This window comes from Heteronotia binoei, chromosome 5 (genome assembly GCF_032191835.1).
Source record: "Heteronotia binoei isolate CCM8104 ecotype False Entrance Well chromosome 5, APGP_CSIRO_Hbin_v1, whole genome shotgun sequence".
NCBI lineage: Eukaryota > Metazoa > Chordata > Lepidosauria > Squamata > Gekkonidae > Heteronotia > Heteronotia binoei.
The window spans coordinates 165,265,265-165,282,348 of record NC_083227.1 but is presented as its reverse complement, the minus strand read 5'-3'; the positions used below and the strand labels follow the sequence as shown (position 1 = coordinate 165,282,348).

At 45.0% G+C, this 17,084-nt stretch overlaps 1 protein-coding gene and 3 non-coding genes across 5 annotated transcripts in view; all 4 read left to right on the top strand.

The window, feature by feature from the left end:
* The first annotated feature begins 4,024 nt into the window (after positions 1 to 4,024).
* On the top strand, positions 4,025 to 4,099 carry TRNAP-UGG (transfer RNA proline (anticodon UGG)). Its single transcript has one exon. It is a non-coding gene; the product is annotated as a tRNA-Pro (tRNA).
* Positions 4,100 to 4,689: 590 nt separating this feature from the next.
* On the top strand, positions 4,690 to 4,764 carry TRNAP-UGG (transfer RNA proline (anticodon UGG)). Its single transcript has one exon. It is a non-coding gene; the product is annotated as a tRNA-Pro (tRNA).
* A 191-nt stretch (positions 4,765 to 4,955) lies between these two features.
* Positions 4,956 to 5,030, top strand: TRNAP-UGG (transfer RNA proline (anticodon UGG)). Its single transcript has one exon. It is a non-coding gene; the product is annotated as a tRNA-Pro (tRNA).
* Positions 5,031 to 7,308: 2,278 nt separating this feature from the next.
* Positions 7,309 to 17,084, top strand: part of GABRA6 (gamma-aminobutyric acid type A receptor subunit alpha6) — an 89,969-nt gene continuing 80,193 nt past the window's right edge. Inside the window, exons 1-5 of one of the 2 annotated variants that reach the window (XM_060238343.1) lie at positions 7,309 to 7,381; positions 7,543 to 7,682; positions 8,450 to 8,517; positions 11,088 to 11,308; positions 11,398 to 11,480. In XM_060238343.1, coding sequence (XP_060094326.1) covers positions 7,344 to 7,381; positions 7,543 to 7,682; positions 8,450 to 8,517; positions 11,088 to 11,308; positions 11,398 to 11,480 — 550 coding nt within the window. In that variant the 5' untranslated portion in view covers positions 7,309 to 7,343. The remainder of the gene's footprint in view (positions 7,382 to 7,542; positions 7,683 to 8,449; positions 8,518 to 11,087; positions 11,309 to 11,397; positions 11,481 to 17,084) is intronic. The other variant, XM_060238344.1, reaches the window with a different exon arrangement.

The following is a 17,084-nucleotide window of genomic DNA, read 5'->3' as shown; positions in this document are numbered from 1 at the left end:
CTGGGAAATCTTTTAATTTATTTATTTGGATATATAAAGTCTTTTTTTCTCCCTGTTGCTCAGGATTTGAATCACAGCTGTGTTACATAAAAGGCAAGCAGGCAAGCAAGGCATTGGAGTTGGTGAAGGACTTGAAGTCAAAGCTCACTGACAGACTTGGGACACCAGAGGAGGGAGCAAAGGGAAGGTCAGGCCTATACAAAAAGTATAAAATGAGATGTATTCAACAAAAACAGCTCATGCCCACTGTTGGCTCTGAAAGATTCTCTCTGAAGCCCCCTCGCACCACTAAACATTATATGAAAGAAACAGGACTAAGATTCAGTGAGAGCTCACAGGAGCGCAGCGCCTGAACCGTTCTGAGAGTTCCACCTCATCCTTCTAAGAGTTCCACCTCCTTGCCCATTGAATAGCGTTGCAGCTACATAGCAATCCCTGGATGAGCTCCACCACCTATTTTTCTACAAAACGACCCCTGGAAAGAAGTAATATGACTTGCTCAGCTTCATGGGGCCACACACAGCACCAGGGCCCCCGGACTAATGTACCCCTATTCTCCCTCCCCAGTTCTCTCGGAAAAGGTCCATGTTAATTATTAGCATACATCAATAATAAAAGCAGACAATATAAAACAGAAGTTACAGAGCAATGAACCGCTTTCAGTCGTAACTTGTTTTCTTGGTCGTCATTTTGTTTTAAACATTCCCCCGCTGTGTATTGAATGTGTCACTGTGCAAACAGCTGCCTTGAGCCAAGAGGCAAGGTGGAGTACAAATATTTTAATAAACAAACAATAAATATGTTTCAATATGTCAGTGCTTGCTGCTTAGTTTTCCTAACCTACCGCCTCTGTCATTTGTGATTGCAGAAAAGGAAAGTTGAGTCTTTGGCCTGAGTTCCAGCATATAAAGATGACTACAGCGATTCACTTGGGAATCCTGGTCCACTGCACCTGCCATGCCAGATGGAGTCCACTAGCTACGTATTGTGATAGACCTCCTGTTTCTGCCACTTCAAGCAGACAGCAATGCTTAATTCACCCCTGGTGAGCCACCATATGAGACTGGTGGGCTGTATTTACCTTGATGAGTCATAAGCTAATTTATCTGTTTAACTCTTTATATTCCATTTTTAAGAGAGGATTTTTAGGGCTGTTCTAGTATAAGTTTAGGGAGTCAGTTTGGTGTAGTGGTGAAGTGTGCAGACTCTTATCTGGGAGAACCAGGTTTGATTCCCCACTCCTCCACTTGCGCCTGCTGGAATGGCGTTGGGTCAGCCATAGCTCTGGCAGAGGTAGTCCTTGAAAGGGCAGCTGTTGTGAGAGCCCTCTCAGCCCCCCCCCCCCTCACAGGGTGACTGTTGTGGGGGAGGAAGATAAAGGAGATTGTGAGCTGCTCTGAGACTCTGAGGTTCAGAGTGGAAGGGGGCTATAAATCAAATTTCTTCTTCTTCTAAAAATAAAACCACAATTAAAATTGATAAAAAAACTCTTTTAAAAACAAGAAAGCGGCGTAATTTGCCATAAAATTAGAAAGAACAGCAACTAAAACAATGCAAAGATGTAAAATATTTGGCATAAATAAAACCGCATTTAAAATGTTATGAACTTTGATTCAGAAAGAGAGAAGGAAGGTATTATACCCAGGAGGGTGGTATAGCCAGAAGATGATAGAAGAATGGATACAACCTCCAGTGGATGAGCTGCTTAACTTGGTTCATTGGTTGGCCAGGACAGGACCCACCCCTCCACCCCAGCTGGTGCAGAATGCAGCAGCCAGGCCACTCTTGGGGCTCTCCATGCAGGAGCACATACAGCCTGGGCTGTGGACACTGCACTGGCTGCCAGTGGTATATTGGATTCACTACAAGGTGCTGGTTATTACCTTTAAAGCCCTATATGGCCAAGGACCTGCTTACCTTAGGGACCGTCTCTCCCCACATGTTCTCCAGAGGGTACTTAGATCGAGAACACAAAACTTATTATCGACCCCTGGACCAAGGGAGGCAAGACTGAAAATAACGCGAGAAGCAGCCTTCTCAATTGCCACCCCTCATTGGTGGAACCAACTTCCTGAGGAGGTTGGAGCCTTGCGGGACTTTGCCCAGTTCCACAAGGCTTGTAAGACGACACTGTTTCAGTTAGCGTTTAACTGAAATGCTGACCAGCGCCAAGACGCCAGATCCGATGGATGCTAAGATCATTGAACACCATCTTAAATCTGTATCAAAAATCAGCACCAAATTATTTTAAACTGTTTAATGCTTTTAATGTAAATGTTTTTATTGTGTTGTAAGCCACCCTGAGCCAGCTTCAACAGGGAGGGTGGGATAATAAATAAATAAATACTTAGTAAAAATAGTCTGGTTAGGCCAGCTATGACTCTACCTATTTCCCTTTCACAGGGCATATAAGTCATTTGAGCTGCAATTCTAAGAACACTTTCCTAGCAATAAGCACCACTGAAAAATATTGACTTCTAGAGAGATCTGCTGAAGATTGTTCCCTTAATAGTTATAAAGGAATTAATCTGATATGTTTTTCAGTATGAAATGAGGAACTGAGAACCAGTTTGGTGTAGTGGTTAAGTGTGCTGACTTATCTGGGAGAACTGGGTTTGATCCCCCACTCCTCCACTTACAGCTACTGGAATGGCCTTGGGTTAGCCATAGCTATTGCAGGAGTTGTCCTTGAAAGGGCAGCTGCTGTGAGAGCCCTCTCCAGCCCCACCCACCTCACAGGGTGTCTTTGTTGGGGGAGAAGATATAGGAGATTGTAAGCCACTCTGCGTCTCTGATTCAGAGAGAAGGGTGGGGTATAAAACTGCAGTCTTCTTCTTCTTTAAGACCCATTTTATTAGATTGCTAATTTCCCACTGCCACCATTTGATTAAACCACTTTTCTCAACCCCTTATTTTGCAATAAATAAACGGATAATAATGAATAATAGTTATAGAGGACAAAGGAATGAATGATATGTTCTTCAGTACGAAATGTGGAACCGAGAGCCAGTTTGGTGTAGTGGTTAAGTGTGCTGACTCTTATCTGGGAGAACTGAGTTTGATTCCCCACTCCTCCACTTGCAGCTGCTAGAATGGCCTTGGGTCAGTCATAACTCTCAGAGCTGTTCTGTTCATGAGCCCCACCTACCTCACAGGGTGTCTGTTGTGGGGATGGGACAGGAAGGGAGATTCATTGTATGCCATTCTGAGACTCCTTCAGGTAGGGAAGCGTGGTGTATAAATCCACTCTCTTCATCATCATTTTTATGTGATCATATCATCAAGGTACTGCAGTAGCTTGGTTCCCCCCCCCCCCCGCTTATTTCATTTAAATTATATATGATGTATTAAAATATTATGACTTTCCTTTCAATGCTCCTGGTCAGTTATCAAAAGGCAATATACAAATTAAAACCACATCAGACTAAAATATTAAAAAAGAAAAGCAGCCAAGAACATTAGCAGCAAACAAACATAACTTAAAGTAACAGCACTTCTGAGCACTTCCAAAGCTCCCTAGTAGAGAACTGCCTGAGGCATACCTCCTGTGGGAAGGAGTTCTACAGTTTTGATATCAATACAAGGAACACCATTTTCTTCATAGCCAGCCCCAATACAACAAATGCAATTAGGTTGCTAAGGATGTTCTTGATGTGTCCAGGCAGGTTTGTATGGGAATAAGTGGTCCTTTATCTTGGTTAAGTAAGGACTGATTTAACTGTGATGCTGGCGAGCTGGAGCTTAGTTTCATTATTGGGGAGGGACGGTGGCTCGGTGGTAGAGCGTCTGCTTGGTGAAGCAGAAGGGCCCAGGTTCAATCCCTGGCATCTCCAAAAAAGGGTCCAGACAAATAGATGTGGAAAACCGCAGCTTGAGACCCTGGAGAGCAGGGGAGAGATGGTCGCTCAGTGGTAGAGCATCTGCTTGGGAAGCAGAAGGTCCCAGGTTCAATCCCTGGCATCTCCAAAAACGGGTCCAGGCAAATAGGTGTGGAAAACCTCAGCTTGAGACCCTCGAGAGCAGGGGAGGGATGGTGGCTCAGTGGTAGAGCATCTGCTTTGGAAGCAGAAGGTACCAGGTTCAATCCCTGGCATCTCCAAAAATGGGTCCAGGCAAATAGGTGTGGAAAACCTCAGCTTGAGACCCTGGAGAACAGGGGAGGGATGGTGGCTCAGTGGTAGAGCATCTGCTCGGGAAGCAGAAGGTCCCAGGTTCAATCCCTGGCATCTCCAAAAACGGGTCCAGGCAAATAGGTGTGAAAAACCTCGGCTTGAGACCCTGGAGAGCAGGGGAGGGATGGTGGCTCAGTGGTAGAGCATCTGCTTGGGAAGCAGAAGGTCCCAGGTTCAATCCCTGGCATCTCCAAAAACGGGTCCAGGCAAATAGGTGTGAAAAACCTCAGCTTGAGACCCTGGAGAGCAGGGGAGGGATGGTGGCTCAGTGGTAGAGCATCTGCTTGGGAAGCAGAAGGTCCCAGGTTCAATCCCTGGCATCTCCAAAAATGGGACCAGGCAAATAGGTGTGAAAACCTCAGCTTGAGACCCTGGAGAGCAGGGGAGGGATGGTGGTTCAGTGGTAGACGCATCTGCTTGGGAAGCAGAATGTCCCAGGTTCAATCCCTGGCATCTCCAAAAACGGGTCCAGGCAAATAGGTGTGGAAAACCTCAGCTTGAGACCCTGGAGAGCAGGGGAGGGATGGTGGCTCAGTGGTAGAGCATCTGCTTTGGAAGCAGAAGGTCCCAGGTTCAATCCCTGGCATCTCCAAAAACGGGTCCAGGCAAATAGGTGTGGAAAACCTCAGCTTGAGACCCTGGAGAGCAGGGGAGGGATGGTGGCTCAGTGGTAGAGCATCTGCTTGGGAAGCAGAAGGTCCCAGGTTCAATCCCTGGCATCTCCAAAAACGGGTCCAGGCAAATAGGTGTGGAAAACCTCAGCTTGAGACCCTGGAGAGCAGGGGAGGGATGGTGGCTCAGTGGTAGAGCATCTGCTTTGGAAGCAGAAGGTCCCAGGTTCAATCCCTGGCATCTCCAAAAATGGGACCAGGCAAATAGGTGTGAAAACCTCAGCTTGAGACCCTGGAGAGCAGGGGAGGGATGGTGGCTCAGTGGTAGAGCATCTGCTCGGGAAGCAGAAGGTCCCAGGTTCAATCCCTGGCATCTCCAAAAAAGGGTCCAGGCAAATAGGTGTGGAAAACCTCAGCTTGAGACCCTGGAGAGCCGCTGCCAGTCTGAGAAGACAATACTGACTTTGATGGACCAAGGGTCTGATTCAGTATAAGGCAGCTTCATATGTTCATGTGTATGGTGGAATACTGAATCTTTTTCATCTCTCATATACTTGGGATCAAAGTACAAACAGCATTCTACCACATTATACTGTGTCATTTCAATACTGAAATTAGTTTTTTGAACGCTGGAAAAGTCCAATACCAATGAATGACTGGGCTATCCAGTAAAATAGGCCTGATGAATGGCCACCGAACACCTGTTTATCTGCATCAGCCATTAGGATCCAAAAGTGTTTAATTATGTGCCAGATTGAACTGTTCCAGATGAATCCTAAATCTGCTTCTCTTGAAAGTCCTGTTGAATTCACAAAACTTTTCTCCACGTAAGGCCGAATAGGATTGCAACCGTAACTGAAGGGTACCATCGGTCGTCACAGTTTCCTCAATCGCACCTTTCTAGAAATATGAACCCCAGCTCGTTTCACGGCTCGGCTAAGGTAATGCACTTGGATTCAAACGGAGTCGATGCCATCCCCAAAAGTCATCCAGGCGCATTCACGCTTCAGCTTCAAGGAGCAGAGGATCCGACTGGGGCGGTTTCGACGTTCTCCGCCCCATAATTGCAAGACAAAACGAACGGCCCCGGTGAACACATCACAATGTGGTGTTATGGTCCAGACGGAGGTTAGGAAGACCTCAAATGTTTGCAGGTGGGCTCAGGAATATCTGCATACATTACTGGAGGAAACGGTTAGTACAGCTAAGTACGATGAAAGGCCTGCTTATGGTCTAGGGAAGAAAACAGCAAACAGGCCAAATGAAATATATATATATGAAATATATTTGAAATATATATATATATTTCATTTGGCCTGTTTGCTGTTTTCTTCCCTAGACCATAAGCAGGCCTTTCATCGTACTTAGTTGCACTAACCGTTTCCTCCAGTAATTTATGCAGATATTCCTGAGCCCACATGCAAACATTTGAAGTCTTCCTAACCTCCGTCTGGACCATAACACCACATTGTGATGTGTTCACCGGGCCGTTCGTTTTGTCTTGCAATTATGGGGCGGAGAACGTCGAAACCGCCCCAGTCGGATCCTCTGCTCCTTGAAGCTGAAGCGTGAATGCGCCTGGATGACTTTTGGGGATGGCATCGACTCCGTTTGAATCCAAGTGCATTACCTTAGCCGAGCCGTGAAACGAGCTGGGGTTCATATTTCTAGAAAGGTGCGATTGAGGAAACTGTGACGACCGATGGTACCCTTCAGTTACGGTTGCAATCCTATTCGGCCTTACGTGGAGAAAAGTTTTGTGAATGCAACAGGACTTTCAAGAGAAGCAGATTTAGGATTCATCTGTAACAGTTCGATCTGGCACATAATTAAACACTTTTGGATCACAATGGCTGATGCAGATAAACAGGTGTTCAGTGGCCATTCATCAGGACTATTTTACTGGATAGCCCAGTCATTCAATATATATTTCAAATATATTTCATATATGTATATATTTCATTTGGCCTGTTTGCTGTTTTCTTCCCTAGACCGTAAGCAGGCCTTGCATCGTACTTAGTTGTACTAACCTGCTGTTATATATATACATATATATTTTGGGGGGGGTTCCTAATCATGTGCAGCCTGCATAATAATCTCTCTATGAACCATCACATAATAAAAGCTGAGGCCATTGCGAGCGTAATCTCTAATCAGCAAGACGCCAGCGCTCGCCCAGATTTCCTAACGGGCCTCTGCTAATTCCGCGCCGCAACTAGCGGTGGCTTCCTTCCTCTTAATCTCCCCTAATGCCTCCTCCGATTATTGCCACCGCTCTCCGGCCGGGCCCCGTCCCTTCCAACTGCAATTCCACAAGCGGAGCGCTCAGCTGAGCCTGCAGGCCGGCGGAGGGAAAGCAAAGCAGTCCCCCCACTCTGGGGAGGAGGAGGAGGAGGGGGAAGCAGCGACCCGGGAAGGTGGGGCCACGGCCATCTGCCCATCTGCGCTTCCCCAGCGCGGGAGTTAGAGCGAGTAAGCAGAAGGGGGGTGGGGAGGACGAAAGGCAGATGGGCTCCAGGTGACCGGGAGGGCGCCAGGGGCTCGGGGGCAACGCGCAGGCATGGCTTGGTGGCTCTCTTGGGCGTGCTTCACCGCCTGGTAAGTCCTAGCGGAGAGGTGAGCGGGGAGGCTCTCCTGGCCGGCGGGGCGGGCGCAGGAGGCGTGAGTGCGCCCGGGAGCGTGCACACTTCGCGGGGAAGGAGGGAAGCAAGCGCGCCGGGACGGGTTTGGACTCTGCCTGCCTTTGCTCGCCCTTGCAGCCTCGACGAGTCGCTGGCGGCGGCCTTCGCCGCCCCCGACGGCGCCCTCTACTCCGAGAGCATCACCCGCATCCTCGACGACCTTTTGGAGGGTTACGACAACCGGCTCCGACCCGGTTTTGGAGGCCGAGGCGACCCAGGTGCTTTTTTTTTTCTTTTTGCTAAAGTTTTCCTCTTTCTCTTTCTTTCTTACCATTTCCACATCGGAGAGCCAGTTTGGTGTAGTGGTGAAGTGTGCAGACTCTTATCTGGGAGAACCGGGTTTGATTCCCCACTCCTCCACTTGCACCTGCTGGCATGGCCTTGGGTCAGCCATAGCTCTGGCAGAGGTTGTCCTTGAAAGGGCAGCTGCTGTGAGAGCCCTCTCAGCCCCACCCACCTCACAGGGTGTCTGTTGTGGGGGAGGAAGGTAAAGGAGATTGTGAGCCGCTCTGAGACTCTTCGGAGTGGAGGGCGGGATATAAATCCAATATCTTCTTATCTTCTTCTTCTTACCCAAGGGGACTTGGAGAATCCAGCCTGTCCTGACTTGACCTCCCTCTACCTGTCCTGAACCTTACTTGATGGCATCGAAATAAGACTGCTAGGGAGAGAGCTGTCAAGTTGACGGATACGCCTAGGCCCTCGATAAGGCTTGCTCCCGAGTAGACCTTGCTGGACTCGCCCTAGGTCGTTGGGGATGGGAAGAGGGGGGAATTGCATCGCTCTTTGCCTCCTGGGCTGGCCTGCTGAGTCGCCCCACATCTCTCACTTTTGGGCACGTCGTTTCCTAGCAAAGGGAGCACAAGGTGCTTGGAAGTTGTGGAGGCGGTTCTGCGGGGTGGAAGCAGAAGTGCTTGCAGAAGTGCATTCGTGTCACCGAAATCTTGCATTCTTTTTCTCTCCTCAACACTGAACTGCATTCCAGGAGCGGTGACGGAAGTCAAGACAGATATCTACGTGACCAGCTTTGGTCCTGTATCCGATGTGGAAATGGTAAGAATCAGATCCATGCCCCCCCCCCCCACCCTCCCCCGTGCTAGTTAAAAGCCAAGTTCCTTCTAAGCAGTGGCTATAATGCTAGAGTATGGGTCTCTCTCTCCCTCCCCCTGGCTTGCCCCCATTCTGCAGGATTCATTACGGTAGCATCTGAGTGGACTGTCATTAGAGCAGATTACTCGCTCTAATCTTTTTGGGCAATCTCTGCCTCGGAGGGATGTGGTGCCGCTTTGCTGACTGAGGCTTGCAGTGAGAGAAACCCGGAGTGAATGGCCAAGTGAGAACGGGGCAGTTTGAGTTTCAAGTAGGTCGCCGAGGCGAATCCTTTTCTCGCCATGCCACTTCCTCCCTTTTCTCTCAACCGTTGCAAGGCCGGAAAGGCAGGTTCCTGTCGGCATTAAGGAGGCATTTTAAGTTGTGGCACTGAAGTGACGTTTATTCAAACGCATGCCAGTTGGAGTGCTCCAAGTGTTTCCTTTGCTCCGTGGAAGAGCGGATGGCAACAGGCAGTCAGGGATGCGGCCCTTCCCCCTTTCATGCTGGAAGCTGGATGCCGTTTCAAGTTAGCTTTAGGTTCTGGTGTAAAGAAAGAGAAAGTCCTGATCATACCTGCAGTTGTCACTGAAATCTTGAGACTTACTGCTGCATAAATAAATATGGTGGGAGTTCTAGCAGCCCAGTCTTGTCAGAGATTGTAAACGAAGCGTGGTTGGCCACAGTTAGGATTTGGATGAGAGACCACCAAGGAAGTCCAGAGTCTCTACACAGAGACAAGCAATGGCAGACCACCTCTGCTCACCTTTTGGGTTGAAACTCCCCCTAGGTAGAACTTCATGGGGTCATCGAGTTGGTTGCATTTAAGGAACGTTTAGGTCAGGACTCAGGATTAAACCTAAATGCTGGTCTTTCGTGTTTTATCTCTATTCCAAAAGGCTCAAAGGGCTCTTTACCTATAAAGACTTCTTGCAGATCCTTGCAAAATGTGTAGCGATGTATTCAAAAAGAATTTGAAATGGGAAGGGTCATCAAGACTTGCTACAAATCTCTAAACTAAAGGATCCTAGAGACCCAGGTTCAATTCCTTGCTTTGCCACATAATCTACTTAGTGACCTTGGGTTATCACCCTCTGTCAGTCTTAACCAGTTTGATGTGGTGGTGAAGTGTGCGGACTCTTATCTGGGAGCACTGGGTTTGATTCCCCACTCCTCCCTTGCACCTGCTGGAATGGCCTTGGGTCACCTATAGCTCAGGCAGAGGTTGTCCTTGAAAGGGCAGCTGTTGTGAGAGTCCTCTCAACCCCACCCACCTCACAGGGTGTGAGGGAGGAAAATAAAGGAGATTGTGAGCCACTCTGAGATTTGGAGTGGAGAGTGGGATATAAATCCAGTATCTTCTTCTTCATCTTAACCTACCTCATAAGGTTGTTGTGAGGACAAAACGGAGAAAGGAAAAGCCTCATTGAGGTCCTTGGAGGAAAGGCAGGATGAAGATGTAACAAATCAATCCATGAATCATAATGCAGTGCCAAAGAAGATAGTAAGACTTTTGTAGTGCAGATGAGTGGATGTATTAAAAGATTATGAATCAATGAAATAAAATTTTCTACATCTGTAGCCAGTTTAGTTCCTTAAGTGCTGCAGCCTACCTTGTCCCAAGAAACAGAGCAACAGCTTCACAATGATATTTTCAAGAAAAGGGATTATCAGAAAGGTATCTCAGCCCTGCTTAACTTTGCATGTAATCCAATCCTATGAAACCTGCTTGCTATTATCATCGCAAAAATAAAAATCCCCCACTAAATCTCATCCCTCCTACTTCCTCATTTTTTTCTCTGGGTGTGCTTTTAGCCTCCCCCAACCCCATTAAATTGAAACCTCTGCTCACTTCATACCTTATATTACATCATTAGTGGTAATCAGGAATCACGTTCTGTTTTAGGAATAAAAATAAGATCTCCATTATAGTGAAGGGAGATGATCTGTTTGTTGATTAAGAACATAAGAGAAACCCTGTTAGATCAGGCCAATGGCCCATCCAGTCCAACACTCTGTGTCACACAGTGGCAAAAAAAAAAATTATATATACACACACACTGTGGCTAATAGCCACTGATGGACCTCTGCTCCATATTTTTATCTAAACCCCTCTTGAAGCTGGCTATGCTTGTGGCCGCCACCACCTCCTGTGGCAGTGAATTCCACATGTTAATCACCCTTTGGGTGAAGAAGTACTTCCTTTTATCCGTTTTAACCTGAATGCTCAGCAATTTCATCAAATGCCCACGAGTTCTTGTATTGTGAGAAAGGGAGAAAAGTACTTCTTTCTCTACTTTCTCCATCCCATGCATTATCTTGTAAACCTCTATCATGTCACCCCGGTGTCGACGTTTCTCCATTGGTTTGGAACTACTTAATACAACATGGGACATGTAGTATTTTTTCCATAGGCCGATTCCTTTTTAGTAACTACTTAAAGGAGATAAGTTTTAGCAATAAGTTAAATTTGGTTAACGTGCGTAGGTAAATTCTGTTTGGTTCTGATTGAGGATCGGCTTGTTTTCTTCTAGGAATATACAATGGATGTTTTTTTCCGGCAAACCTGGATTGATGAGAGGTTGAAATTTGGTGGACCTACTGAAATTTTGAGACTGAACAATCTGATGGTCAGTAAAATCTGGACCCCAGACACCTTTTTTAGAAATGGCAAAAAGTCCATTGCTCATAATATGACAACTCCTAACCGACTTTTCAGGATAATGCAGAATGGGACAGTTCTCTATACAATGAGGTAAGGTCTCCCTCTAATTTTTCCTTTCACATTTTTTTTTTGTTCCTCTGGTGATGATTCTATTTAGTCTGGCTCTACTTTCTTCTTAGACTTACCATCAATGCAGACTGTCCAATGTGGCTGGTAAACTTCCCTATGGATGGGCATGCTTGTCCGCTGAAATTTGGGAGCTGTAAGTCTGCAACTCGTTCATATCTTTCAGTAGAAGCTGAGCCTTTGTGATTTGTAAGTGTAAAGAAGTTCTTGATGTGCAACCTCCCCCTTTGACGTTGTGAAGTGTGACTTTTAAAAATAGCATATTTTGAATAGAGAATGACACCTAGGAAACATGAGAATGAAGTCATGCCTTCTGCCAAAAGAATATCCCCTCCCCAACAGGATCAGAATGAAAGGATAATATCTGGAGGTCCCGAGGGTCTAATTCAACCAAATAGAATACATGCAATAGCAAGGAAACAGGCTAACAAAATCAAAGGCTGTTTATGCAGCCAGACAGAGGAATACAGGCAAAGGCATTTACAAGTCAGGAGAATTGTGGTTAAGGAATACAACATTAAATTGTACCTTTCCCAAAACTACCTATGTATCCCATAGGTAGCCTGATCTGACAAGTAAGTCCCTCAGATTTCAGTGGGCTTTACTCCCAAGTAAAGCATAGGGCTGAAGGCTTGATCCTGTCTTATACATTGAATATCTTATGTGTTGTTGTTTTTTTTTTAAATTCATCTCTGAATGAATGCTTGTTGCAGGCTACTCAGGGAACACAGCTGCTCCGTTTCTTTGACCAAAAGGGGACGTAATTGTGTGGTTTGGTTGAAAAAATTCTTAATATTATAGAATTTTTTTTAAAAAAAATCAATATAATTAGGGAAAAGCCCTCAATCTGGAGGGCTTTTATGAGCTGTGTGGTTCAACCAAGATATGCCTTTAGTTTGCAAACATTCTGCCTCCCTGCCATTTGCAAAGATGAGGAAAGAATCCAGATTATGGATCATGGTGTTGCATGAGCCAGTAGTGGTTAGAGTACAGAAGCAGAATTTGAGACATCTGGATTCAAATCCACACACTGCCTTCGAGCTCACATTGAGTCATCTGCACTCTCTTGAATGAAAGTACTTAATAGAATGGTTGAGATGCTAAAATGGGGAAAGGAGAATGAAAGTCTGCTGTCCTGAGCTTCCTAGAGGAAGGAAAGGTCCCCTGTGCAAGCACCAGTCGTTTCCAACTCTGGGGTGACGTTGCTTTCACAGCATTTTCACGGCAGACTTTTACAGGGTGGTTTGCCATTGCCTTCCCCAGTCATCTACGCTTCCCCCCCTAGCAAGATGGGTACACATTTTTCCGACCTCAGAAGGATGAAAGGCTGAGTCAACCTGGAGCCGGCTACCTGACAGCTCAGCTTCCACTGGGGATCGAACTCAGGTCATGAGCAGAGCTTAGGACTGCAGTACTGCAGCTTTAACACTCTGCGCCACGGGGCTCTTTCCTAGAGGAAAGGTGGTATTAAAATGTACAGTAAAGATAGCCTTGAGAACTATTGACCAGTGAAGGCAGAAATATTGCTCCTATCCCAGTTGCTCCTGTACACTCTCTCCTATTTTTAGCTGGGGCAATACATTGCATGCTCACTTTAGGGACTAAATAAAATGTTTCTGATACCCTGTTTCTTTAAAAAAAAACCCCACAGGGATGAAAAGCTTATTGCAATCCAAACTACAATCAGTGCTGCACAGTTAGATGGTATTCACTGACAAATTGGGCAAATCACTTAGTGAGAGCCAGCTATTCTTGGGAACAATACCTGACTGATTTGGCAGACCTTGCTCTTGGATAGATATTTGCTCAATGGGGAGGAAGAGAGTGAACATCTCCTCCTTCTGTTCTCCTTCACTCAGCCAAACCAGTACTCTGGAAGTGTTCTACACCAGGAAAAAGCAGTGGAGAGACAGAAGCTTGGCAAGATATTCTCATATGGCTTTTATTAAACCCTGGTGCTGTTCCTTAGTAGTGTAAGTTGCCATACTTCAGTTCTCAAGCTTAGAATAGCTGGCACATGAAATTTACATTAAGAAGTGTAAAATTTTAAAATTAGAGGAATTCATTAGATGTCATGTCGGTCGCTGGCAAAAAAACCCCAGGGGGAATAATTTACTAAGGAGAATTTTGACTTTGACACAATATTAGCTACAAGACAGGAAAAAGTTATTAAGAAGGTTTACAATTATTTGATGCAAATGAAGCTTGAGGAGGAAACTGTGAAAGAAACGATGATAAGATGGTCGAATAATTTAAAGATAAATATAACCTTGGAACAATGGGAGTTACTATGGAAAAATAATTATAAGATTATAAAGCCGGTCAATTTTCGAGAAATTTTTTTTAAGCTTTTTCATAGATGGTACATTACTCCGGTGCAATTAAATAAAATTAATCAGTCTATCCCACCCAAATGTTGGAAATGTGAAATGATGATAGGATCCTTCTATCATCTATGGTGGACGTGTCATGTATCAAAGAGATTTTGGAAAGTTATTCATGGAACATTAGTAGAAATACTCAAGGTAAATTTTGTTTTGAAACCAGAAATTATGTTACTTTCGTTAGTTAGAGATTTTGTACCCCGTGAAGTTGAGTATATTACAGTATATATTTTAACGGCGGCCAGAATTTTATTTGCCAAGTGTTGGAAACTAAAGGTGGTCCCACAGAAGGAAGACGTAATTCAAAAAATTTTACAAGTGGCGGAAATGGATATTTTGGCCAATTTGGTTAAAGGGATTCCTAAGAACGTAGCGAAAGAAAAATGGGAGAAAGTATATTTGTGGTTGGATAAAAATTGAAATTTATCTGATACTATCAATAATTGTTATATTATATTGTTGTCTATGAGGCATGGTGGTTTGATATTAATTTGCGATGTGGGTTTTAATACCACAATCCATCTCTTCCTGTAAATAATTAAGTGTTATAGGATGGTGTTAATCCTATTTTTTTTTGTTATTTTTTGTTACATGTATAAACTGAAGGATTGAAAATAAAACAAACAAACAAAAAATTTACATTAAGAAGTGAAAACAGCCCCCCTCCCCAAGTCCAGGATTCTCTGTCCAACTTAAAGGAAATATATAAGATGATGGAATTACATCTTCTTATTAAATGATTGCCTTGACCTGGATACCCCAAGCTAGCCTGAATGTGTCAGATCTTGGAAGCTAAGCAGGGTGGGCCCTGCTTAGTATTTGTATGGGAGACCACCAAGAAAGTCCAGGGCCAACAAAAAAGTCCACAGAGACAGCCAATGATAAACAACCTCTGAATGTCTCTTACCTCGAAGACCCTATTTTGCTGTTCAGTCACACAGTCGAGTCCGACTCTTTGTGACCCCATGGACCAAGTCACGGCAGGCCCTCCTGTCTTCTACCATCCTCCGAAGTCTGCTGAAATTCGTGTTAATTGCATCAGTAATGCTGTCCAGCCATCTCATCTTTTGCTGTCCCCTTCTTCTTTTGCCTTCTGTCTTTCCCAGCATCAGGGTCTTCTCCAGGGAGTGCTCCCTTCTCATTTGGGGGCCAAAGTATTTGAGCTTCAGCTTCAGCATCTGACCTTCCAGGGGGTTGATTTCCCTTAGGACTGACTGATTTGATCTTCTTACAGTCCAAGGGACTCTCAAGATTCTTCTCCAGCACCACAGCTCAAAAGCATCTATTCTTCTGTGCTCGGCCTTCCTTATGGTCCAGCTCTCACAGCCATACATTACTACTGGGAATACCATCACTTTGACTATATGGACTTTTGCTGGCAGGGTAATGTCTCTACTTTTTATTATACTGCCCAGGTTCACCATAGCTGTCCTCCCAAGGAGCAAACGTCTTTTAATTTCATGGCTACAGTCACCATCTGCAGTGATCTTGGATCCCAGAATTGTGAAGTCTGTCACTACTTCCATGTCTTCCCCTTCTATTTGCCAAGCTGTGATGGGACCAGATGCCATGATCTTAATTTTTTTAATGTTGAGTTTCAAGTCTACTTTTGTGCTCTCCTTTTTCACCTTCAACAAGAGGTTCTTTAGGTCCTCTTTAGGTCCTCCTCACTGTGAGAGCTGGACCATAAGGACCATCACTTTCTGCCATTAGAGTGGTGTCATCTGCATATCTGAGGTTGTTGATGTTTTTCCCGGTAATCTTAATTCTGGCTTGCGCTTCATCCAGGCTGGCATTCCGCATGATGTGCTCTGCATATATATTAAATAAGCAGGGTGACAATATACATCCTTGTCTAACCTCCTTCCCTATTCTAAACCAATCAGTTGTTCCATTTTCCGTTCTGACAGTTGCTTCTTGACCTTTATATAGGTTTCTCAGGAGATGTGTGAGATGGGCTGGTACACACATCTCTTTAAGGACTTGCCACAGTTTGTTGTGATCCACACAATCAAAGGCTTTAGCATAGTCAGTGAAGCAGAAATAGACGTTTTTCTGATACTCCCGCGCTTTCTCCATAATCCAGTAAATGTTGGCAATTTGACCTCTGGTTCCTCTACCTCTCCGAAACCCACCTTGAACTTCTGGTAGTTCCCAATCTACATACTGCTGAAGCCTAGCTTGTAGGATCTTCAACATGACACTGCTGGTATGTGAAATGAGTGCAATGGTGTGATAGTTTGAACATTCCTTGGCATCACCCTTCTTTGGGATTGGAATATAAACTGATCTTTTCCAATCCTGTGGCCACTGTTGCATTTTCCAAATATGCTGACATAATGTGTTCATCACTTTAACAGCATCTTCTTTTAGGACTTTGAATAGCTCAACTGAGATTCCGTCATCTCAGCTTGTTTTGTTGTTAGTAATGCTTTCTAAGGCCCATTTGACTTCACACTCCAGAATGCCTGACTCGAGGTCAGCGATTTCACCATCATGGTTGTCAAGGACATTGAGATACATCTTATATAATTCTTCTGTATATTCTTGCCACTTCTTCTTAATATCTAATGCTTCTGTTGGGTCCCTACCATTTTTGTCCTTTATCATGGCCATCTTTGCACGGAACGTTCCCTTGATTTCTCCAATTTTCTTGAAGAGATCTCTTGTCCTTCCCATTCTATTATTTTCCTCTGTTGCTTTGCATTGTTCCTTCAGGCAAGCCTCCTTATCTCTTCTTGCTGTTCGCTGGAAATCTGCAATCAGTTGGGTGAATCTTTGCCTTTCGCTTTCCTTCTTTCCTCAGCTATTTGTAAAGCCTCATTAGACAGCCGCTTTGCTTTCTTACATTTCTTTTTCTTTGGGATGGTGCTGATTGCTGCCTTCTGTACAATTTCACGAACCTCCGTCCATAGTTCTTCCGGCACTCTATCAACTCTAGTTCCTTAAACCTATTTTTCACCTCCACTGTATATTCATAAGGGATGTGATCAAGGTCAAACCTGAATGGCCTAATGGTTTCCCCAGTTTTCTTCAGTTTAAGCCTGAATTTTGCAACGAGTAGCTCATGATCTGAGCCGCAGTCAGCTCCAGATCTTGTTTTTGCTTCTTCATCTTTGACTGCAGAGTATATAATCAATCTGATTTCTGTGTTGCCCATCAGGTGATGTCAGTGTGTAGGGTCGCCTTTAAAGTTGTTGGAAGAGGGTGTTTGCTATGACCAGCTTGTTCTCTTGACAAAACTCTATTAGCCTTTGCCCGGCTTCATTTTGTTCTCCAAGGCCAAACTTGTCAGTTGTTCCGGTTACCTTTTGACTTCCTACTTTGGCATTCCAGTCCCGAATGATGAGGAGGAC